General features: G+C 50.7%; 1 protein-coding gene across 7 annotated transcripts in view; it reads left to right on the top strand.

Moving 5' to 3' along the window:
• kank2 (KN motif and ankyrin repeat domains 2) overlaps window positions 1-24,912 on the top strand; it is a 154,772-nt gene that overhangs the window by 104,319 nt on the left and 25,541 nt on the right. For 6 of the 7 annotated variants that reach the window (XM_078234907.1, XM_078234910.1, XM_078234912.1 and 3 more), the window contains exons 3-5: window positions 5,620-5,710; window positions 13,652-15,538; window positions 21,130-21,354. In XM_078234907.1, coding sequence (XP_078091033.1) covers window positions 5,674-5,710; window positions 13,652-15,538; window positions 21,130-21,354 — 2,149 coding nt within the window. In that variant the 5' untranslated portion in view covers window positions 5,620-5,673. The remainder of the gene's footprint in view (window positions 1-5,619; window positions 5,711-13,651; window positions 15,539-21,129; window positions 21,355-24,912) is intronic. The other variant, XM_078234913.1, reaches the window with a different exon arrangement.

The raw sequence follows: 24,912 nt of genomic DNA, 5'->3' as shown, positions 1-24,912 counted from the left end.
TGAGGGGGGAGGAGGGGCCTACATGAGGGGGAGGAGGGGCCTACATGAGGGAGGAGGAGGGGCCTACATGAGGGGCGGAGGAGGGGCCTACATGAGGGGCGGAGGAGGGGCCTACATGAGGGGGGAAGAGGGGCCTACATGAGGAGGAGGAGGGCCTACATGCGGGAGAAGGAGGATGCGCCTACATGAGGAGGAGGAGGTGGGGCCTACATGAAGAGGAGGGGCCTACATGAGGAGGAGGGGCCTACATAAGGAGGAGGAGGGAAAAGGGGCCTACATGAGGAGGAGGAGGGAGAAGAGGGGCCTACAGGCGGAGGAGAGGGGCCTACATGAGGAAGAGGAGGAGGCGAGCCTACATGATAAGGAGGAGCAGGGGCCTACATGAGGAGGAGGGACCTACAATAGGAGGAGAGGGAGGGGCCCACATGAGGAGGAGGAGGAGGGGCCCAGAGGACGAGGAGGGGACTACATGAGGAGGAGGAGGAGGAGGGGCCCACATGAGGAGGAGGAGGAGGGGCCCACATGAGGAGGATGAGGAGGGGCCCACAGAGGAGGATGAGGAGGGGCCCACATGAGGAGGAGGAGGAGGGCCCACATGAGGAGGAGGAGGAGGGGCCCACATTAGGAGGAGGAGGGGCCCACATTAGGAGGAGGAGGGGCCCACATGAGGAGGAGGGGCCCACATGAGGAGGAGGAGGAGGGGCCCACAGGAGGAGGAGGAGGGGCCCACATGAGGAGGAGGGGCCCACAGGAGGAGGAGGGGCCCGCATGAGGAGGAGGAGGGAGGGGCCCACATGAGGAGGAGGGGAGGGGCCCACATGAGGGCGGGGAGGGAGGGCCCACATGAGGAGGAGGAGGACGAGGCCCACAGGGAGGAGGAGGAGGAGGCCCGTGGAGGGAGGAGGGGGCCCACATGAGGAGGAGGGGAGGGGCCCACATGAGGAGGGGGAGGGGCCCATATGAGGTGGAGTAGGCAGAGGGGCCCCACATGAGGAGGAGGGGCCCAGATGAGGAGGTGGAGTAGGTGGAGAGGCCCCACATGAGGAGGAGGAGGGGCCCCACATGAGGAGGAGGAGGAGCCCACATGAGGTGGAGGAAGAAGGGCCCACATGAGGAGGAGGAGGGGCCCACAGAAGGAGGAGGGGCCCAGAGGAGGTGGAGGGGCCCTGAGGAGGAGGAGAACGAGGGGCCCACAGGAGGAGGAGGAGGGGCCCACTTGGGTGGTGGAGTGGCCCACATGAGGAGGAGGAGGGGCCCACTGAGGAGGAGAAGGTGCCCACATGAGGAGAAGGAGGAGGAGGGGCCCACATAAGGAGGAGGAGGGGCCCACTTGGGTGGTGGAGTGGCCCACATGAGGAGGAGAAGGAGGAGGTGCCACATGAGGAGAAGGAGGAGGGGCCCACATGAGGAGGAGAAGGGAGGAGGGGGCTCACAGGGGGAGGAGAGGAGGGGCCCAGGGGGAGGAGGAGGAGGGGGCCCACATGAGGAGGAGGAGGAGGGGCCCACATGAGGAGGAGAAGGAGGAGGGGCCCACAGGAGGAGGGGGAGGGGCCCACAGGAGGAGGAGGGGCCCACATGAGGAGGAGAGGAGGGGCCCACATGTGGAGGAGGAGGGGTCCACATGAGGAGGAGGAGGGTCCACATGAGGAGGAGGAGGGGCCACATTAGGAGGAGGAGGAGGGCCACATGAGGAGGACGAGGGGCCCCACGTGAGGAGGAGGAGGAGGGTCCACACGAGGAGGACGAGGGTCCACATGAGGAGGAGGAGGAGCCCACGTGAGGAGGAGGAGGGGCCACATTAGGAGGAGGAGGAGGGTCCACGTGAGGAGGAGGAGGTGCCACATTAGGAGGAGGAGGAGGAGGGGCCACATGAAGAGGACGAGGGGCCCACATGAGGAGGAGGAAAAGGGGCCATAGGAGGAGGATCCAAATGAGGAGGGCCCACATTAGGACTATAGCGTATATCTTAAGCTAACATTGAGGTGCTGCATTGGTTACAGGAACCTCCAGAGAGACTTTTATAGCGACCAAGCTGCCTGTTTGATTCTGGAGACAGTTAAAGGCCGTTCTTCCCCCAATTCTCTTCAACAGTTACTTCAATTAAAGGGCAATGGTAGGGTATAAAATGGCCCGTTAACACCCATGTTCCACCAATAGCAAGAACAATTTTGCTTCCATCCCCACCCCTCTAACGAACCCTCCCACCCCTCACCCAACTTATCTCAACAAGTGAGTGTTTATCTCAGGGAAATGCTATCTCTGGATATTAGAAACATATCGTTAATAGGAATGGAATGCAACCAGAAACTATGCTGTTGGGTGCCAGCTTTAACCGGGCCAAGCACTCTCCTTATCTTCAAGGCCATGTACGCCAGTGTGGATAGCAAACAGAGGGGTGATGCAGCGCTAAAGCAGGCTTCAGTGACCAGCACTCAGCAGCAGGTTGGCAGTCTGTCACTCACAGAGAGACAGTGAGCTGCTCTGGAAATTGTTGGACCTGATGTAGGTAGCTTGGGGATTAAGGGTGCTGGGGGAAGGGTGGGTGGGTGAGGGTGGGGATGGTGGCAGATCGTTGCGAAATCTAGAAAAAAGACTGTTCATTCCTTCTAATAGACCACGTGTGCACAACTTGCTGTATACACACAACTGTATAACTCCAGGCTAATAAAACAAAAACCATAATGATACAATCCCATTAACAAACCAAGTTCCATTCCATAGATAAGGAGTTTTAACCCGGAGGAGGAGGGGCCCACATGAGGAGGAATATTAGAAACATATCATTTCTAATATTTCAAACACACCTGTCCAGGGAGTGTTTGATGGGGACAGTGTAGAGGGAGCTTTACTCTGTATCTAACCCCGTGCTGTACCTGTCCTGGGAGTGTTTGATGGGGACAGTGTAGAGGGAGCTTTACTCTGTATCTAACCCCGTGCTGTACCTGTCCTGGGAGTGTTTGATGGGGACAGTGTAGAGGGAGCTTTACTCTGTATCTAACCCCGTGCTGTACCTGTCCTGGGAGTGTTTGATGGGGACAGTGTAGAGGGAGCTTTACTCTGTATCTAACCCCGTGCTGTACCTGTCCTGGGAGTGTTTGATGGGGACAGTGTAGAGGGAGCTTTACTCTGTATCTAACCCCGTGCTGTACCTGTCCTGGGAGTGTTTGATGGGGACAGTGTAGAGGGAGCTTTACTCTGTATCTAACCCCGTGCTGTACCTGTCCTGGGAGTGTTTGATGGGGACAGTGTAGAGGGAGCTTTACTCTGTATCTAACCCCGTGCTGTACCTGTCCTGGGAGTGTTTGATGGGGACAGTGTAGAGGGATCTTTACTCTGTATCTAACCCCGTGCTTGTACTTTCCTGGGAGTATTTGAGGGGTGCAGTGTAGACTTAGCTTTACTCTGTATCTAACCCTGTGCCATATCTGTTGTGGGAGTGCTTTTTGGAGACAGTGTAGAGGGAGCTTTACTCTGTATGCTGGGAGTGTGTATGATGACCAAGTATTAAGTGGCGAGGAGCCATGTTCTAGTTTTGGCTTTTTATGATGATCATCATGGGAGTCGCAACTAAATTTGGGTTTGACCCTATCTGACCCAACAAAGGATTCAGACTGTTGCAGATGGATTGGCGCCACAAGTAAACAATCTGTGTGAAGAATGACCCTTATTTGTGTGATCACTGCTCCAGGAAAATAATCATTTCTAACATCTTTGGCCCAAATTATGTCTTGTGTAGACTCCACGTCAAACTTGTGTTTTTATTCAGTGCTTCAACTTACAAAACTAATTCTATTTGTTTTTCCTGTCCTTTAATGTCCATATGTATGTATCCCTAGATTTCAGTTCTTCATAATTTACGGCAAGCATCCTTTACTCATGATGTGTTGAGGGAGTGGGATAAAGAGACCTTGGAGGAGGCTCAGGTGGAGCATAAAGACTAGCATTAACCCGTTGGGCCAAATGGCTTGCATATACTGTGTAAACATTTCAGAGAAAAGCAGCAGCAGTGAAATTCAAATTTAACCCTCTGCCAATGTAGGATTCGAACCTGGGTCCCCAGAACATTACCCCAGGTCTCTGGATTACTGGTCCAGCAACTATATCGATAAGGTATTGGGGAGGCGATGGCCGAGTGGTATTATCACTAGACCATGAATCCTGAAACTCAGCTAATGTTCTGGGGACCCAGGTTCGAATCCCGCCACGGCAGCTGGTGGAATTTGAATTCAATGAAAAAATATCTGGAATTAAGAATCTACTGATGACCACGAAACCATTGTCGATTGTCGGAAAAACCCATCTGGTTCACTCATGTCCTTTAGGGAAGGAAATCTGCCGTCCTTACCCGGTCTGGCCTACATGTGACTCCAGAGCCACAGCAATGTGGTTGACTCTCAACTGCCCTCGGGCAACTAGGGATGGTCAATAAATGTTGGCCCAGCCAGCGACACCCATGTCCCACGAATGAATAAAAAAAAGGTCACAAATCAAATTTTGTCTAGGCTCCCTCTTCACTTGAAATCTACTCAATGGCTTTGAAATTATGGAAGGTAGTAAAAACAGAGTGAGTGTTTCCACTTGTGGGGAAAAGCAACACTCGGCCATCAATATACGATGGCCCGCAAGAACTGAAATGGGGAATTCAGAAGAAAGTTCTTCACCCAGAGAGTGGTGCCAGTGTGGAACTCACTACCACAGGGAGTAGTCGAGATGGATATTATAGACATATTTAAGGAGAGATATGAGAAAGATAGGCAGAGAGGGAATGCTGATAGTGTTAGATGATGAAGATTGGGAGGAGGCTCAAAGTGAGCTCAAGCACCAGTATGAACTGAATGGGCCAAATGGCCTGTGTCTTCACTGCCTAATCTATTAAAATTGTTTTCATGTACAGCTTGCCCCAAATAGAGAGTTAGCTGCTCATCCCTTGCCGGACTTTTACCACCTCACCCGCCTGAGGCTCGTAAGGTCCCGCCTGAGGCCAACGGAGAATGCCGTTCTGCGAACCTCGCGGGGCGGGCGTGCCAGTATAAATCTGGTACCTGTGCCACAGAGCAAGGAGTTCTCAAGATACCCTGTGCTGAGCAGGGAGGTGTCGCACAGCAGGTGGGAGAGAGGGTCAGGAGGAGACAGGAGACTGGCCAAGCAAGCTGAACGGAATGGGATTAATGGAATGAGAAACTTGCATTTCCGTAGCACCTTCTGCAACCTCTGGTCGTCCCAGAGTGCTTTACAGCCAATGAAGTACTTTTGAAGTGCTTCCACTATTGTAATTCAGGAAAGTTGGCAGCCAGTTTGCACACAACAAGATCCCATTAACTGCAGTATTATGATGACCAGACCACCTGTTCATGGTGCTGTTTGTTGAGGGTTAAATATTGGCACCAGTGCAAACTCCCCTGCTCTTTCCAATAACAGGGCCTTTTATGTCCACCTGTGAGAGCAAACAGGGCCCTGATTTAACATCTCATCGCAAAGATAGCACTCCTGACCCTGCAGTTCCCCCTCAGCCCTGCACTATGAGTGTCAGCCCAGATGATGAGCTCTGACTGCTGAGCTGCTGCTGACGAAATGACCCTGTTCTCAACCCTTCTGACTTCCTTTTCTTCTTGGTTACAGACTCCCGTGTAATTACTTCATCTCCTAGCGACTGACAGAAGATCAGAGGTCACGATGGCGGAGGTTCTTCAAATGAAGACAAGCTTCCCTGGTACGTACAATGCATCAGAATTGCTGGCAAGTTAAGGCGATAACGCCGTAAGCAGCTTGGCATAAACCTGAATTTGTGCAGTCCAGTGGGGGCTTTTCTAACTTAACCTTCCCATCAGGCACGTACAGCACCTATATGATGATCATGAGAACATAAGGACCAGGAGCAAGAGTAGACCAACTGGCCCCTCGAGCCTGCTCTGCCATTCAGCCTCCCATCCATTGACTCCATCTACACTTCCCGCTGCCTCGACAAAGCAGCCAGCATAATTAAGGAAACCACACACCTCAGACATTCTCTCTTCTTCCTTCGGGAAAAAGATATAAAAGTCTGAGGTCACGTACCAACTGACTCAAGAACAGCTTCTTCCCTGCTGCCGTCAGACTTTTGAATGGACCTACCTCGCATTAAGTTGATCTTTCTCTACACCCTAGCTATGACTGTAACACTACATTCTGCACTCTCTCGTTTCCTTCTCTATGAACGGTATGCTTTGTCTGTATAGCGCGCAAGAAACAATACTTTTCACTGTATGTTAATACATGTGACAATAATAAATCAAATCAAAATCAATAAGATCAAGGCTGATCTTTTCGTGGACTCAGCTCCACTTACCCGCCCACTCAGCATAACCCCTAATTCCTTTACTGTTCAAAAATTTATCGATAGTTGCCTTAAAAACATTCAATGAGGTAGCCTCAACTGCTTCACTGGGCAGGGAATTCCACAGATTCACAACCCTTTGGGTGAAGAAGTTCCTCCTCAACTCAGTCCTAAATCTGCTTCCCCTTATTTTGAGGCCGTGCCCCCTCGTTCTAGTTTCACCCACCAGTGGAAACAGCCTCCCTGGTTCTATCTTATCTATTCCCTTCATAATCTTGTATGTTTCAATAAGATCTCCCCTCATTCTTCTGAATTCCAATGAGTTCCAGGCAGTTCATAAGCAGAAATTGTTGGAAATACTCGGCAGGTCATAGCAACATAGAAACTAGAGGCAGGAGTAGGCCATTCGGCCCTTTGAGCCTGCTCCATCATCCATTATGATCATCAAATTCAATATCCTGATCCCCCCCTTCAATCCAACCAAGCAGCATCAATGGAGGGAGAAACGAGAATTGACGTTACAGGCTGATGACCTTTCACCGGCACTGGTTGCATAGAATCATAGAATCCCTACAGTGCAGAAGGAGGCCATTCGGCCCATCGAGTCTGCACCAACCACAATCCCACCCATAACCCCATGCATTTACCCTAGCTTGTCCCCCTGACACTAAGGAGCAATTTAGCATGGCCAATCCACCTAACCTACACATCTTTGGACTGTGGGAGGAAACCGGAGCACCCCGAGGAAACCCACGCAGACATGGGGAGAACGTGCAAACTCCACACAGACAGTGACCCAAACCAGGAATCAAACCTGGGTCCCTGGTGCTGTGAGGCAGTAGCGCTAACCACTGTGCCACCGTGCTGCCCCGCGTTTCATATACAGACCGATTTAACTCGCTACCGAAATCAATATTGAAATGGAATGCGAGAACCCACAGACATCCCGCCTGAGTTAAAATTGCTCCTATAGTCTCCAACTATTACCTTCATGTGACCCGATAGAGGTTCCCCTGAATGTTGCACCCAATTTTAACTCTGTTTAAAATAGGTGGGTTGAATGAGTTAAAGTTTATTTATTAGGGTCACAAGTAGGCTTACATTAACACTGCAATGAAGTTACTGTGAAAATTCTCTAGTCGCCACACTTCGGCGGCGCCTGTTTGGGTACACTGAGGGAGAATTTTAGCATGGCCGATGCATCTAACCAGCATAACTTTCGGACTGTGGGAGGAAACCGGAGAAAACCCACGCAGACACGGGGGAGAATGTGCAGACTCCGCATAGACAGTTGACCCAAGCCGGGAATTGAACCAAGGACCCTGGCGCTGTGAGGCAGCAGTGCTAACCACTGTGCCACCGTACTGCCCTATCAGGTCCTATAGCTATATATGCTAAATGTTTTCAAAAGGAAATATAAAAGCACCCACAAATTGCATAGCAGAGCTTTTAAAGTTTGATATGCACCAAATGACTTTTGTAATGAAGAAAATTCACTTAAAAGTCAGTTTGAATTAAGATTGTGTGTGGCCCGTGCGATCCGCATGCATGCTGGAACTTGACATGTATTTTGCATATTTGTGCAGTTGACGTGATATTGCTTTGAATGAAACAGATTGATTTCACATTTATTGAGGCTGATCTAGCTCTGTAGATCTATGACTAAAAACCCAACATGATGCTGAACCCTACAGACCACAGAGTTCAGATGCTCAGTCTTGGGTCTGTGGCAAGTTTGCTGAGCCCCAGTGACCTCAGCTGCCCTGAGCGACAATCAGCCTCTGGTCCTATTAACTATTCAGTGGCATGATTTGATTACCGGCTTGGGTCACTGTCTGTGTAGAGTCTGCACATTCTCCCCATGTCTGCGTGGGTTTCCTCCCACAGTCTGAAAAGACGAGTTGGTTAGGCTCATTGGCCATGCTAAATTCTCCCTCAGTGTACCTGAACAGGCGCCAGAGTGTGGCGACTAGGGGATTTTCACAGTAACTTCATTGCAGTGTTAATGTAAACCTACTTGTGACACCAATAATTTAATAAGCTCTGGCAGAGTGTGTGTGTATGTGTGAATATTTGTTCAGGACAAGATCAGGCTGTAATTCTACTTTTTAATTTTTACTCCATTCTTAAAGTTACAAAGCCAGTGCTCAGTGTGGACCGGGCAAACCCGAATCCATCTCCTTGCTTGCTCCAAACCCCAAATTCAAATTGAAACCAATTCATGGTCTCCACAAGAGAGACATACAAGATGCAAGCTGACAGGCTAAGGCATTCTGGATACGCCCCATCTCGGGCTTGTTCCGACCGATGCTTGATCTTGGCTAAAGGGTTGTAATCCTCTCTGGCCCACCCTAGTCCTCTGTTAAGAGAGAATGACCAAGGTAGTCAAAGATAGAAAACTGGGGGAAATGGTTGCCACTTCTAACGTTGTAGCCATCAGCACCTTCCTGAATGTCATGTGCACAATATCATTAAACCCTACACATCAGAATGAGACCATTTGGCCCATCATGCCTCTTCTTCGGGAGCGCTACCCAATCAGTCCCACTCCGCTGCTCTTTCCCCATTCCCCCACAAAGCCTACCTTTGCAAACATTTCTTTAATTCCCTTCTGACTGTTATCATTGAATCTGCCTCCCACCATACTTTGAAGCAGTGCATTCCAGATTCCAGCCAGTGGCTGCTTGGAAAGGTTTTTGTTTGTGTCATCTTTGCTTCTTTTGTCAACCACCTTAAATGAGCGTCCTCTGGTTTTTCATCCTTCTGTCAATGTTTTCTGTCAGGTTTCCCCCTACCTACTCTGTCCAGAGCCCTCATGATGTTCAAAACCTCTATCAAACCTCCTTCTCTTCAGAGAAATGAAGATTAACCGCCTCAGCTTCGCCAACCTATTCTCGTAACTGAAATCTCTCACCCCAGGATGATTCTTGTAAATATTTTCCACACCCTCTCCAAGGCTTTCCTGAAGTGTAATGCTCAGAATTGGACACAGTTGAGGCACAGCCAGAGTGCTTATAAAGGCTTACCAAAACTTCCTTGCTTTTTTGTATGCTGTGCCTCCTTTTTTATTCATTTGTGGGTCATGGGTGTCGCTGGCTGGGCCAGCATTTATTGCCCACCCCTAGTTGCCCGAGGGCAGTTGAGAGTCAGCCACATTGCTGTGGCTCTTGAATCACATGTAGTCCAGACCGGGTAAGGGTGGCAGATTTTCTTCCCTAAAGGACATTAATGACACAGATGGGTTTTTCTGACAGTTGACAATAGTCATCGATAAATTCTTAATTCCAGATATTTTTCATTGAGTTCAAATTCCATCTCTGCCGTGGCAGGATTCGAATCCGGATCCCCAGAACAGAAGGCATGGTGGCACAGTGGTTAGCACTGCTGCCTCACAGCGCCAGGGTCCCAGGTTCGATTCCTGGCTTGGGTCACTGTCTGTGTGGAGTTCGCACATTCTCCCTGTGTCTGCGTGGGTTTCCTCCCATGATCTGAAAGATGTGCTGCTTAGGTGCATTGACCCGAACAGACGCCGGAGTGTGGCGACTAGGGGATTTTCACAGTAACTTCGTTGCAGTGTTAATGTAAGCCTACTTGTAACTAATAAATAAACTTTACTTTTAAGAACATTAGCTGGGTACCTGGATTAATAATCCAGCGATAATACCACTACGCCATCACCTCCCCCTATTTGTGAAGCCTTAAAGTGTAGATGCCAGAATTGGACAGGATTGTTCCCAATGTCTTTGAGTTTCGTTGGCCAGCTCCCCAGATATTCCCATTTGTCGGACTTGACTGCAAACGTCTTTGCCATTTGGTCCAAGTTGGGCGACCTTGTTCCAATGCTTCTCCTCCATGTTGAAGCCAATGTTGCTTTCTGGGAGGAGGTATTATGTCGGGCCTGGCTTATCACTCATATTAAACACAATAATGTTGACCTTTCGTGCTTCTAAATTCTGTTGTCTTGCCGTTCTGCTTCACAATCCTGGCAGAATTTCTTTAGTAGGAGCATTTCCGTGTGATCTTGCTGTGCCCCCTGTTGAGTATGACATTGCTTATGAGGAACAGACGATATTTCATAGAGATCCGGTCTGCCCTGGTATTGCTTTCAATTTCCCATCCGTGGTCGCATAGCTGAGGCGCTCTCTGCACTGACTGCAGAATTGGCTCTTGGTTGTAAATCTCCGCAGATCTTTGCTCTCGCTGGGTGGCCCTTCCCCACCACCTCCCCCTTCAGTGCCCCCCACACACACCGCACGTACACGCACACACACACACACACCACCACTACTCCCATTACTGTGTCTGTCAACAGGATGAGTTATTCTGTTTGGTTGGGGCAAACACTCGTGAGCTCAGTGCATGGCTGAGAGGGAGAGTGGAATTTGGACAGACAGACCCTGGCATCTGTATCGCATCTCCCGGCGAGAGTGGTTGCTGAATGCTGCAGAGATTTGAAGTGCCGCTGTGTTGGAAACAATTTCTTTTCAAGTTGAAGCCAGTGAGTTGGTCAGTGCAACCAATGTGTTTTTCTGTTTGGGTCATTCTTGATTAAATTAAAACCATCTTGAATCATGAGGTTAAAAAAACCTTAGGAATTCAGAGTGACAATGTGATATCATAGAGTCACAGAGGTTTACAGCATGGAAACAGGCCCTTTGGCCCAACTTGTCCATCCTGCCCTTTTTTTTTAAACCCCTAAGCTCATCCCAATTGCCCACATTTGGCCCATATCCCTCTATACCCATCTTACCCATGTAACTATCTAAACGCTTTTTAAAAGACAAAATTGTACCCACCTCTACTACTACCTCTGGCAGCTTGTTCCAGACACTCACCACCTTCTGTGTGAAAAAATTGCCCCTCTGGACACTTTTCTATCATGGTGAATATACCCTCTGCGACTATATGGAATAGTCACTCACTGATGGCATGGTGGCACAGTGGTTAGCACCACTGCCTCACAGTGCCAGGGACCTGGGTTCGATTCCTGGCTTGGGTCACTGTCTGTGTGGAGTTCTCCCCATATCCGCATGGGCTTCCCCCGGGTGCTCCGGTTTCCTCCCACAGTCCAAAGATGTGCGGGTTAGGTGGATTGGCCATGCTAAATTGTCCCTTACTGTCAGGGGGACTAGTTAAGTTAAATGCATGGGGTTACAGGGATAGGGCCTGAGTGGGATTGAGGTCACTGCAAACTCGATGGGCCGAATGGCCTCTTTCTGTACTCTAGGGTTTCTGTGATACAGGAAACACTTTGAAATTAATAATTATTTTATGTTCCTGCAACTGAGGGGAAACTCCTGATGTTTAGATAGAGAGTTAACACTACAGGCACCAGAGCCTGGGTCCTAGCTATTCACAACATACATCAACAATTTGGATGAGGGAATCAAATGTAATATTTCCAAATTTGCTGATGACACCTTGTAGAATTATGAGTGGTGAGGGGGAAGTAAAGAGGCTTCAAGGCAATTGAGGCAAGTTGAGTTAGTGGGCGAATACGTAGCAGATGCAGTACAACGTGGATAAGTGTGAAGTTATCCCCTTCACAGAATGGTTAGGTGGATTGGCCATGCTAAATTGCCCCTTAGTGTCAAGGGACTAGCTAGGGTAAATGCATGGGGTTATGGGGATAGGGCCTGGGTGAGATTGTACTCGGTGCAGACTCAACGGGCCAAATGGCCTCCTTCTGCACTGTAGGATTCTATGATTCTATTTAAAGGTACCAGGTTAAAGTCCAACAGGTTTATTTGTAATCACAAGCTTTCAGGGCGCTGCTCCTTCATCACCTGATTCCAAATAAACCTTTGGATTTTAACCTGGTGTTGTGAGGCTTCTTAGTGTGCCCTCCCCAGTCCAACGCCAGCATCTCCACCTCATTATTTAAAAGATGATGGATTGGAAATGCTGATATGCAGAGGGACCTGGGTTTCCTCGTGCACCAATCATTGAAAGCACACAGGTGAGGCAAGCAGATAGGAAGACAAATGGCACATTGGCCTTCATTGCAAGAGGAATTGAGTACAGGAGGAATTGAGTACAGGAGGAAAGATGTCTCAATACAGCTGAACAGGGCCTTGGTGAGATCACACCTGGGCTAGTTTGAGTCACATCTGGGGTAGTTTGGGTCTGCATAAAGGAAGTGCAGTGAAAGTTCACCAGACTGATTCCTGGAATGGTAGGATTGGCATATGAGGAGAGATTGGGTCAACTAGGCCTGTATTCACTGGAGTTTAAAAGAATAAGAGATCTCATTTAAATGTATAAAATCCTGATAGGGCTGGTCAGAATGGATGTAGGGGTGATGTATCCCCCTGGCTGGTGGATATAGAACAAGGGTAACAGTCTCAGGATACAGGGTAGATCATTATGAGAGTGATCACTCAGAGGGTGGTGAATTTGTGGAATTTTCTACCATATAGTGCTGTGGAGGCCAAGTCACTGAGTGTACTTAAGAAAGAAATAGATAGATTTCTGGACATTAAAGGTGTCTAAGGATATGGAGAGTGAGTGGAAGTATGGCATTGAGCTAAAGGATCAGCCATGTTGGATGGTGGAGCAGGCTCAATGGGCCGAATGGCCTACACCTCCCAGTTTCTATGGATGACGGGAGAGATTAAACGGCATAAGGTTTCATGTTACAAGGCCAAAGGGAGTGATAATGGAACAAGTAAAGAAACAAAAGCTGGGTCTAGAGGAGGTGTGAATGGCAGGATCCTGAATGAAGGGAAATTTGATTTGATTTATTATTGTCACATGTATTAACATGCAGTTAAAAGTATTGTTTCTTGCGCGCTATACAGACAAAATATACCGTTCATAGAGAAGGAAAGGAGAGAGTGCAGAATGTAGTGTTACAGTCATAGCTAGGGTGTAGAGAAAGATCAACTTAACGCAAAGTAAGTTCATTCAAAAGTCTGACGGTAGCAGGGAAGAAGCTGTTCTTGAATCAGTTGCTATGTGACCTCAGACTTTGATCTTTTTCCCGACAGAAGAAGGTGGAAGAGAGAATGTCCGGGATGCGTAGGGTCCTTAATTATGCTGGTTGCTTTGCCGAGGCAGCGGGAAGTGTAGACAGAATCAATGGATGGGAGGCTGGTTTGCCTGATGGATTGGGCTACGTTCATGACCTTTTTCTAGTTTTTTGCTGTGTTGGGCAGAGCAGGAGCCATACCAAGCTGTGATACAACCAGAAAGAATGCTTTCTATGGTGCATCTGTAAAAGTTGGTGAGAGTCGTAGCCAACATGCCAAATTTCCTTCGGCTCTGGCTGTTTTAAATGCATACCCACCTGTCATGAATCATAGCTCATTCCCCTGTTTCTCTTGCTGTATCTTCCAGGTAAGGTCAACCTTTCAGCTGGTTCAAACGTCAAGGATAAGGATCAGACCTTGCCCTACTCTGTGGAAACTCCCTATGGTTTCCATCTGGACCTGGACTTTGTGAAGTACGTAGATGACATCGAGAAGGGGAACACAATAAAGAAGGTTCACATCCACCGGAAGCCAAGGGGTTGCAGCTACACGGGGTCCTGGTGGACATCCACTGAATCACTCTGCTCCAATGCCAGCGCTGACAGCAGGCGTTCCTCTGTCTCGTACTGCGGCCGGAGCATGTACGCCCCCGCCTGCAGCTTTTCCGGGGGCTACAACAGGCCACCACCACTGCTGCCCGGCAGTTACAACGCAAGGGTGGAAAAGACCCTGCTGGAAACCAAGAGGCGGCTGGAAGAGGAGCCCCTGGGGTGCGGGGAGGGCAGAAGGCCACGCTACACCAGCCTGAGCAGCCTGCACAGCAGCGTGGCAGGCTCCACCAGCTCCCTGGCCGGAACGGGCCTACAGAGCCAGTCGTCCACTAGGTTGTCCTCCTTCAATGGGTCGCAGAGCGCTCCCTGTGGGCAGTTCACTCCCCTTAGCTCGGGCCTGGTGACGCCCTCCACCCCGAACCCGACTCACCTGCACAACATCCGGGAGCAGATGGCCGTGGCTCTGCGGAGACTGCGGGAGCTGGAGGACCAAGTCAAGATAGTTCCTGTTCTTCAGGTGAAAATCTCTGTCCTTCAAGAAGAGAAGAGGCAACTCAGCGTCCAGCTGAAGAGTCAGAAGTTCCTCGGCCACAGCATGGGCTTTTGGCCACAGAAATCACTGAGTGGGCCCAGCAAGCCCAAAGGGGAGCTTTACATTGACATACCAGAAGAGGAGAGCGTCCAGGGCAAAGTAGAACTGCCTCGATCTCCAAGCCTCAAGAAATCGTCACTGGATAATATCGTGAAACTTGAAAATGAAAACTCCATCCAATCCAAAGACCCCAGGCCAAGCAGTTTTGGAACTGAGCCGAGTTCAAGGGTCAAAGTGGCAAACGGAAGCCCGGCTCAAGTCAGGAGTGTGGGCGTTTGGGTGAGAGAGAAGGACCTAGGAATATCCCCCTCAACACTACAGCTAGAGGTGGAACACTACCGTCACGTCACTGAGCTACTAACCAAGAAGATTGCGATGCTGGAGAAGCGGCTGCAGGAAAGCACCAAAGAGCTGGAGGCCACTCACCAGAGCATTGAGGGCCACAGGAAAGAGATGACGGATAAAAGGCAACAGGCTGAAATCTCGGCAGCGGCTAGTGCCGGAGGAGCAATCCCGGCCTGGTCAAAGCAGCCACCCGACCAAGGCAGGACCTGGAGAGCTGCCCCGGAGGCAGATCCCCAATCTCAACCACTCATGGGCAAAAGGGGAGACATTGCCCCAGGCGGGGGCAGGAAGGAGCGCTTCATTGAGCTGGTCCCGCAACGGTCAGTGGGCGTGCAAGTTAGCCATTTTGGATATTCTCTTAGCGAGCAGGCATGCAAGGATCTGGCTCAGAGCAGCGGGCAGCCACAGTTCGTGCACCCGCAGGGGACACCCAAGCAGATGCCGCACTCGAAGGTGGACGTAGTCCAGGCAGCACCCAGCAGCAGTCGCCACCCTGCCAGCATGACCGCGCCACCTGCAAACACATCGGGCAGCGGTGTGCGCAGTGGAGGCGAGATGGCAGTGGGCGAGGAGACAATGGGGCCCAGCTCCGACACACCATTTAAGGAGGTGGCGGCCAAGGTGGTGACCTGCACCATTGTAACGACGCTCGCGTCCACCTGCGAGGAGGTGAACTCGGTAATGACCACAGCAAAGAGTGTGAAGCAGGCCAAGTCGGGTCCGAGCGGGGCAGAGCTACGGGAAGCTGTAGAGCAACTCACACAAGGTAAGGATTGTCATTTTCAAGTTTCCCGATGTTACTGTGCTGCCAATCTCACAGTACTATGTGCAGTTCAGGTCTCCTAACTTAAGGAGGGGTATACTTACATTGGAGGCTGTTCAGGGAAGGTTCATTGGGCTGATTCCTGGAATGAAGAGGTTGTCTTCTGAGGCAAGGTTGAGCAGGTTGGGCCCATACTCACTGAAGTCTAGATAAATGAGAAGTGATCTTATTGAACCATATAAGATTCTGAGGGGACTTGACTTAGGAACATAGAAACTAGAAGCAGGATAGGCCATTCAGCCCTTCGAGCCTTATCCGTCATTCATTTTGATCATGGCTGATCATCAAATTTTACATCCTGATCCTGCCTTCCCTCCCATATCCCTTGGTCACTTTACTCCCAAGAGCTATATCTAATTTCTTCTTGAAATCAGACAACGTTTTGGCCTTTCTGTGGTAGTGAATTCCACACATTCACCACTCTCTGAGTGAAGAAATGTTTCCTCAACTCAGTTCTAAAAGGTTTAAAAACACAGAAACATAGAAGATAGGAGCAAGAGGAGGCCATTCGGCCCTTCGAGCCTGCTCCGCCATTCATCACGACCATGGCTGATCATCCAACTCAATAGCCTAATCCTGCTTTCTCCCCATAACCTTTGATCCCATTCGCCCCAAGTGCTATATCCAGCCGCCTCTTGAATACATTCACTGTTTTGGCATCAACTACTTCCTGTGGTAATGAATTCCACAGGCTCACCACTCTTTGGATGAAGAAATGTCTCCTCATCTCCGTCCCAAATGGTCTACCCCGAATCCTCAGACTGTGACCCCTGGTTCTGGACTCCCCCACCATCAGGAACATCCTCCCTGCGTCTACCCTGTCTAGTCCTGTTAGAATTTTATAAATCTCTATGAGATCCCCTCTCATTCGTCTGAACTCCAGCAAAAACAATCCAAACCTAGTCAACCTCTCCTCATACATCAGTCCCGCCATCTCCAGAGTCAGCCCCGGTTTACCTCTTATCCTCAAGGTGGATAGATGCTAAAACGATGTTTCACCTAATGGGGGAGTCTAGAACTTGAGGATAAGGGTTCTCCCATTTAGGATGGAGAGGAAGAGGATGGAAGGGTCTTTGGAATTCTCTCCCCTGGAGAACAGTGGAGGCTGGGTCATTGAATTTAGTCCAGGCTGAGTTAGACAGATTGATGAGGAATTTGAGGATTACAGAGGACAGGCAAGAAAGTGCTTTTAAAGTCAAGATCAGATCAGCTGTGCTCTTATTGTGGACGACACGGTGACACAGTGGTTAGCACTGCTGCCTCACAGCGCCAGGGACCTGAGTTCGATTCCCGGCTCAGGTCACTGTCTGTGTGGAGTCTGCACGTTCTCCCCGTGTCTGCGTGGGTTTCCTCCGGGTGCTCCGGTTTCCTCCCACAGTCTGAAAGACGTGCTGATTTGGGTACATTGGCCGTGCTAAATTCTCCCTCAGTGTACCCGCACAGGCGCCGGAATGTGGCAACCAGGGGATTTTCACAGTAACTTCATTGCTGTGTCAATGTGAGCCTACTTGTGACTAATTAAATATTGAATGGTGGAACAGACTGGATGGGCCAAATGGCCTACTCCTATTTCCTATCTTATGGGAGGGGAGGTAAGACGAAATGGAAGTGTTTCCAGCTTTCAGGTTAATTTAGTTTTTTTACCAGAACAGTTGGAGTTTTGCCCCCAGACAGAGAATGATTTCCCCAAAGCCCAGGATTTGCAATTCCAGTCACAGACGAATGAAAAAGTGGTGAGAAAAATATTGAGACAGCGCAGAAAAACAGCAGATCTGCTTTCCAGTGAACTGACAGCAGTGCTGACCCAGCAAAGTGCACGGAATCATTGGATCTGTCCAAAAATAGCAGCACTGGAATGACAGGAGGGGAGCAGAGGTGGAAACTAGACAATTAGCATCCCCTCAGCCTGCCGGGACAGCCTGCAGTCAGAGCCTGGGAAATACACAGCCAGTACCACACAGCGGAGCTGGGATCAGCAACCACATCCTGCCATCCGTCTGATCTTTCTGACAGGAATCAGATCCCCGTCCCAGACATTCTTATCCCGGACTCCCGTCTCCTGCTTATCTCCAGCCTCCTCACCCTTCCTGTGAGCCACTCTTCCTGCTGCTAGCCCACTTCCAGCTAGGCCCTGTCCTCACCAACCTCATTCCCACTCCCCTCCCTCAGTCCCACTCCCTTCCCTCAGTCCCACTCCCTTCCCTCAGTCCCACTCCCTTCCCTCAGTCCCTCATTCCCACTCCCCTCCCTCAGTCCCACTCACCTGCCTCAGTCCCATTCCCTTCCCTCAGTCACTCATTCCCACTCACCTCCCTCAGTCCCTCATTCCCACTCCCCTCCCTCAGTCCCACTCACCTGCCTCAGTCCCATTCCCTTCCCTCAGTCACTCATTCCCACTCACCTCCCTCAGTCCCTCATTCCCACTCCCCTCCCTCAGTCCCACTCACCTGCCTCAGTCCCTCATTCCCACTCACCTCCCTCAGTCCCTCATTCCCACTCCCCTCCCTCAGTCCCACTCACCTGCCTCAGTCCCTCATTCCCATTCAACTCCCCTCAGTCCCTCATTCCCACTCACCTCCCCTCAGTCACTCATTACCACTCACCTCCCCTCAGTTCCTCATTCCCACTCACCTCCCCTCAGTCACTCATTCCCACTCCCCTCCCTCAGTCACTCATTCCCACTCCCCTCCCTCAGTCCCTCATTCCCACTCCCCTCCCTCAGTCCCACTCACCTGCCTCAGTCCCTCATTCCCATTCAACTCCCCTCAGTCCCTCATTCCCACTCACCTCCCCTCAGTCACTCATTACCACTCACCTCCCCTCAGTTCCTCATTCCCACTCACCTCCCCTCAGTCACTCATTCCCACTCCCCTCCCTCAGTCACTCAATCCCACTCCCCTCCTTCAGTCCCTCATTTCCACTTTCCTCCTTTGGTCACTCATTCCCACTCACCTCTCCTCAGTCACTCATCCCCACTCCCCTCTCTCAGTCACTCACTCCCACACCCCTCCCTCAGTCACTCATTCCCACTCCCCTTCCCTCAGTCACTCACTCCCACCCCCTCCCTCAGTGACTCACTCCCACTCACCTCCCCTCAGTCACTCATTCCCACTCATCTGTTCTCAGTCCCCCATTCACACTCCCCTCCCTCAGTCACTCACTCCCATTCCCCTCCCTCAGTCACTCGCTCCCACTCCCCTCCCTCAGTCACTCACTCCCACTCACCTCCCTCAGTCCCTCATTCCCACTCCCCCTCCAGTCCCTCAATCCCATTCACCTCCCCTCCATCACTCATTCCTACTCCCCTCCCTCGGTCCCTCATTCCCACTCCCCTCCCTTGGTCACTCATTCCCCCTCCCCTCCCTCGGTCACTCACTCCCACTCCCCTCCCTCAGTCACTCACTCCCACTCACCTCCCTCGGTCACTCATCCCCCCTCCCCTCCCTCAGTCACTCAGTCTCACTCCCCTCCCTCAGTCACTCACTCCCACTCCCCTCCCTCAGTCACTCACTTCCACTCACCTCCCTCAGTCCCTCATTCCCACTCCCCTCCTTCAGTCCCTCAATCCCACTCCCCTCCCCTCAGTCACTCATTCCTACTCCCCTCCCTCGGTCCCTCATTCCCACTCCCCTCAGTCACTCACTCCTACTCCCCTCCCCTCATTCACTCATTCCCACTCACCTCCCTCAGTCCCCCATTCTCACTCCCCTCCTTCAGTCACTCACTTCCACTCACTTCCCTCAGTCACTCATTCCCACTCACTTCCCCTCAGTCCCTCATTCCCACTCCCCTCCCTCAGTCACTCACTCCCACTCCCCTCCCTCAGTCACTCACTCCCACTCCCCTCGCTCAGTCCTCCATTCCCACTCTCCTCTCTTGGTCCCTCACCCCCTATCTCGGTCCCTCATTCCCTCTCCCTCAGGTCCCTCATTCCCTCTCCCTCAGGTCCCTCATTCCCTCTCCCTCGGTCCCTCATTCCCACTCCCCTCCCTCAGTCCCTCATTCCCCCTCCCCTCCTCCTGAAGTTCCTATGTTTGAATTTGCTTCCACATTCTGAATGTCTGGTCTTCTGAACATCAACAGCTGGAGAGTAACCCCCACCACTGGCTGCAGTGTTTATCCTGCCGTGTGTTTTATTGGGACAGGATTTCTGTGTGATTTGAGTGAATAGGAAGTGGTTTTATTCAGGAGAGTTTATATCTGGATAGAGTGCACACTCTCATCTGGAGTGAATTAGAAACCTTTCCGTATATTGGGAGTTCTCGAGGAGACTGGGTCAGCTAGGGGCTAAGACAATGGATTCTGTTGTGGGACCCTGAGACTCAGTGCAGATCAGAGGGGAAGGACTCTCGCTGAGAGATCCCATGTATAAGGTGGGACCACCCCGGACCAGTTCCAATTTGTAACGCACACCAGCAGGAAGCTGTCCTGACGTGGACACTAAACACTGGCAGATAACATTGAGCTGGGTTTTAGAAAACCATCCCAGGGAAAGAGGCATTTTTCACAGTGTGGGAGTGAGGAACGCTTCAATGGCCATTGAACTCTCAAAAAGAGATCATTTTCTTAATCCACTGTTAATAATGGGCACTCCCAGATCAGGTACAGCACGGGGTTAGATACAGAGTAAAACTCCCTCTACACTGCCCCCATCAAACACTCCCAGGACAGGTACAGCACGGGGTTAGATACAGAGTAAAGCTCCCTCTACACTGTCCCCATCAAACACTCCCAGGACAGGTACAGCACGGGGTTAGATGCAGATGCCGGAACGGCATTCTCCGTTGGCCTCGGGTGGGATCTTACGAGCTTGGGGCAGGTGAGGCGATAAAATTACGGCAAGATTAATGTTTCCTCTACACTGTCCCCATCAAACACTCCCAGGACGGGTACAGCACGGGGTTAGATACAGAGTAAAGCTCCTTCTACACTGTCCCCCATCAAACACTCCCAGGACAGGTACAGCACGGGGTTAGATACAGAGTAAAGCTCCCTCTACACTGTCCCCCATCAAACACTCCCAGGACAGGTACAGCACGGGGTTAGATACAGAGTAAAGCTCCCTCTACACTGTCCCCATCAAACACTCCCAGGACAGGTACAGCACGGGGTTAGATACAGAGTAAACTCCCTCTACACTGTCCCCATCAAACACTCCCAGGACAGGTACAGCACGGGGTTAGATACAGAGTAAAGTTCCCTCTACACTGTCCCCCATCAAACACTCCCAGGACAGGTACAGCACGGGGTTAGATACAGAATAATGCTTCCTCTATACTGTCCCCCATCAAACACTCTCAGGACAGCATGGGGTTAGATCCTGAATAAAACTAGCCAAGCATCCCTGATCTTCAAGCTGAGAGGTGTGTTTTCCTAATGTGATGTCACTTCACGCACTAAAATGGGAGCGGTAAATACTGGCAGACTCCACTGTAAAGCTCTCCTTGGAGGGTTGAGGCAGTCGCAGTCCAGATGGATCTTGAATTCGACACTGAGGGTCAGTGTCTTACCTTATCCTTTTTTTATCTGTCAAGCCTCTCGAGAAGACCAGAAAGCTGATCCCGCTGCCTCCTCTGGACAGTCACTCCGTGTCACTGAGGCTCCTCGGTATGTTATGGCTTCCAATGTTTATAGTTCTGTGGCGACGCTCCCCACACTAAAAGCAGCACCCCACCAGCACCAACCCACAGAGACAGGGTGTCCGGCTTCGGTGAGACAGGAAGCTTCCGTCCTGTCTGAGGATGACTCGACAAGGCCAGGTAACCCTTCAGCCTATTGTGTTAACCCTTTCACAGGGTACCTGACTCCCAGGACAGGTATAGCACGGGGTTAGATACAGAGTAAAGCTCCCTCTACACTGTCCCCATCAAACACTCCCAGGACAGGTACAGCACAGGGTTAGATACAGAGTAAAGCTCCCTCTACACTGTCCCCCATCAAACACTCCCAGGACAGGTACAGCACAGGGTTAGATACAGAGTAAAGCTCCCTCTACACTGTCCCCCATCAAACACTCCCAGGACAGGTATAGCATGGGGTTAGATACAGAGTAAAGCTCCCTCTAAACTGTCCCCCATCAAACACTCCCAGGACAGGTACAGCACGGGGTTAGATACAGAGTAAAGCTCCCTCTACACTGTCCCCATCAAACACTCCCAGGACAGGTACAGCACGGGGTTAGATACAGAGTAAAGCTCCCTCTACACTGTCCCATCAAACACTCCTAGGACAGGTACAGCACGGGGTTAGATACAGAGTAAAACTCCCTCTACACTGTCCCCATCAAACACTCCCAGGACAGGTACAGCACGGGGTTAGATACAGAATAAAGCTCCCTCTACACTGTCCCCATCAAACACAGTAAGAAGTTTAACAACACCAGGTTAAAGTCCAACAGGTTTATTTGGTAGCAAAAGCCACACAAGCTTTCGGAGCTCCAAGCCCCTTCTTCAGGTGAGTGGGAATTCTGTTCACAAACAGAGCATATAAAGACACAAACTCAATTTACATGAATAATGGTTGGAATGCGAATACTTACAACTAATCAAGTCTTTAAGAAACAAAACAATGTGAGTGGAGAGAGCATCAAGACAGGCTAAAAAGATGTGTATTGTCTCCAGACAAGACAGCCAGTGAAACTCTGCAGGTCCAGGCAACTGTGGGGGTTACAAATAGTGTGACATGAACCCAATATCCCGGTTGAGACCGTCCTCGTGTGTGCGGAACTTGGCTATCAGTTTCTGCTCAGCGACTCTGCGCTGTCGTGTGTCGCGAAGGCCGCCTTGGAGAACGCTTACCCGAATATCAGAGGCCGAATGCCCGTGACCGCTGAAATGCTCCCCAACAGGAAGAGAACAGTCTTGCCTGGTGATTGTCGAGCGGTGTTCATTCATCCGTTGTCGCAGCGTCTGCATAGTTTCCCCAATGTTCCATGCCTCGGGACATCCTTTCTTGCAGCGTATCAGGTAGACAACGTTGGCCGAGTTGCAAGAGTATGTACCGTGTACCTGGTGGATGGTGTCCTCACGTGAGATGATGGCATCTGTGTCGATGATCCGGCACGTCTTGCAGAGGTTGCTGTGGCAGGGTTGTGTGGTGTCATGGTCACTGTTCTCCTGAAGGCTGGGTAGTTTGCTGCGGACAATGGTCTGTTTGAGGTTGTGCGGTTGTTTGAAGGCAATAAGTGGGGGTGTGGGAATGGCCTTGGCGAGATGTTCGTCTTCATCAATGACATGTTGAAGGCTCCGGAGGAGATGTCGTAGCTTCTCCGCTCCGGGGAAGTACTGGACAACGAAGGGTACTCTGTCCACTGTGTCCCGTGTTTGCCTTCTGAGGAGGTCGGTGCGGTTTTTCGCTGTGGCGCGTTGGAACTGTTGATCAATGAGTCGAGCGCCATATCCTGTTCTTATGAGGGCATCTTTCAGCGTCTGGAGGTGTCTGTTGCGATCCTCCTCATCCGAGCAGATCCTGTGTATACGGAGGGCTTGTCCGTAGGGGATGGCTTCTTTAACGTGTTTAGGGTGGAAGCTGGAGAAGTGGAGCATCGTGAGGTTATCCGTGGGCTTGCGGTACAGTAAGGTGCTGAGGTGACCGTCCTTAATGGAGATGCGTGTGTCCAAGAATGCAACCGATTCCGGAGAGTAGTCTATGGTGAGTCTGATGGTGGGATGGAACTTGTTGATGTCATCATAGAGTTGTTTCAGTGATTGTTCACCATGAGTCCAAAGGAAGAAAATGTCATCGATGTATCTAGTCCCAGGACAGGTAAAGCACAGGGTTAGATACAGAGTAAAGCTCCCTCTACACTGTCCCCATCAAACACTCCCAGGACAGGTACAGCACGGGGTTAGATACAGAGTAAAGCTCCCTCTACACTGTCCCCATCAAACACTCCCAGGACAGGTATACAGCACGGGGTTAGATACAGAGTAAAGCTCCCTCTACACTGTCCCCATCAAACACTCCCAGGACAGGTACAGCACGGGGTTAGATACAGAGTAAAGCTCCCTCTACACTGTCCCCATCAAACACTCCCAGGACAGGTACAGCACGGGGTTAGATACAGAGTAAAGCTCCCTCTACACTGTCCCCATCAAACACTCCCAGGACAGGTACAGCACGGGGTTAGATACAGAGTAAAGGTTTGAGCTCTGCTTGACGCATTGTGGTTTGATTAGTTGGTGTCATGAGGAGAGCAGCAAAGAGCCGAGTGGATTGTAAGAAGATCCCAGTAGCTGATATGTCTGGGAAATATCTCCCTGATTGGCTCGACTGGCAATTGCATCGGCTTCCGTGCTCCGAGATTGTTGAGTCACCTGAGTCACAAGGTGCGTGCTCAGATCCCACTCGAATCCTGAGCGCTTTATCAAGACTTGACACTCCGGTGTTGGTGCTGAGGGAGTGTGGCAATGCAAGAAGTGCTATCTTTGGGTTGAGATTTTTAAACCATGTCTACCCTCCCAGGTGAACATCAGAAAATGCTGAATGGAGACGAACAGAGGCATTCTCCCCCCTACGTTCCAACCCACGTCCTTCAAAGAGCTGGCATGATGGGCTGAGATTCATAGAATCTCTACAAAATCCCTACAGTGCAGAAGGAGGCCATTCAGCCCATCAAGTCTGCACCGACCACAATCGCACCCAGGCCCTATCCCCGTAACCCCACTTATTTACCCTGCTAATCCCCCTGACACTAAGGGACAATTTAGCATGGCCAACCAACCTAACCGCACACCTTTGGACTGTGGGAGGAAACCGATGCAGACACGGGGAGGGCATGCAAACTCCACGCAGACACGGGGAGGGCATGCAAACTCCACACAGACAGTGACCCGAGGCCGGAATTGAACCTGGGTCCCTGGCGCTGTGAGGCAGCAGTGCTAGGCGCTGTGAGGCAGCAGTGCTAACCACTGTGCCATCGTGCCACCTATGATTCATGATTCTATGCCAGTGGGTACATCAGCCTTTATGCAAAGGGGATTAGAGTACAGGAAAATAGTCTTGCAGGGCTTTGGTGAGACCACGTCTGGAAGTGCACAGTTTTGGCCTCCATATTTAGGGATGCATATACGTGTATTGGAAACGATGCAGCAAGGGTTCATTAGATTGACGGCTGGGATGAGGGGGATTGTTCTATGATGAGAGGCTGAGAAAATTGGACCCATGTTTCCTGCAGTTGAGAATGAGAGGCAATCGCATTGAATGATGCAAGATTCTGAAGGGATTTAACAGGGTGGACACTGAGAGTGTTTCTGCTGGTCGGGGAATCTTAAAAACATGGGGGAAGAGTACAGTCTCAGGTAAAGGAGTCAATCGTC

Source organism: Mustelus asterias, chromosome 19 (genome assembly GCF_964213995.1).
Source record: "Mustelus asterias chromosome 19, sMusAst1.hap1.1, whole genome shotgun sequence".
NCBI lineage: Eukaryota > Metazoa > Chordata > Chondrichthyes > Carcharhiniformes > Triakidae > Mustelus > Mustelus asterias.
Note: the sequence above shows the minus strand (reverse complement) of the source record. Positions and strands in the feature narration are given on the sequence as shown.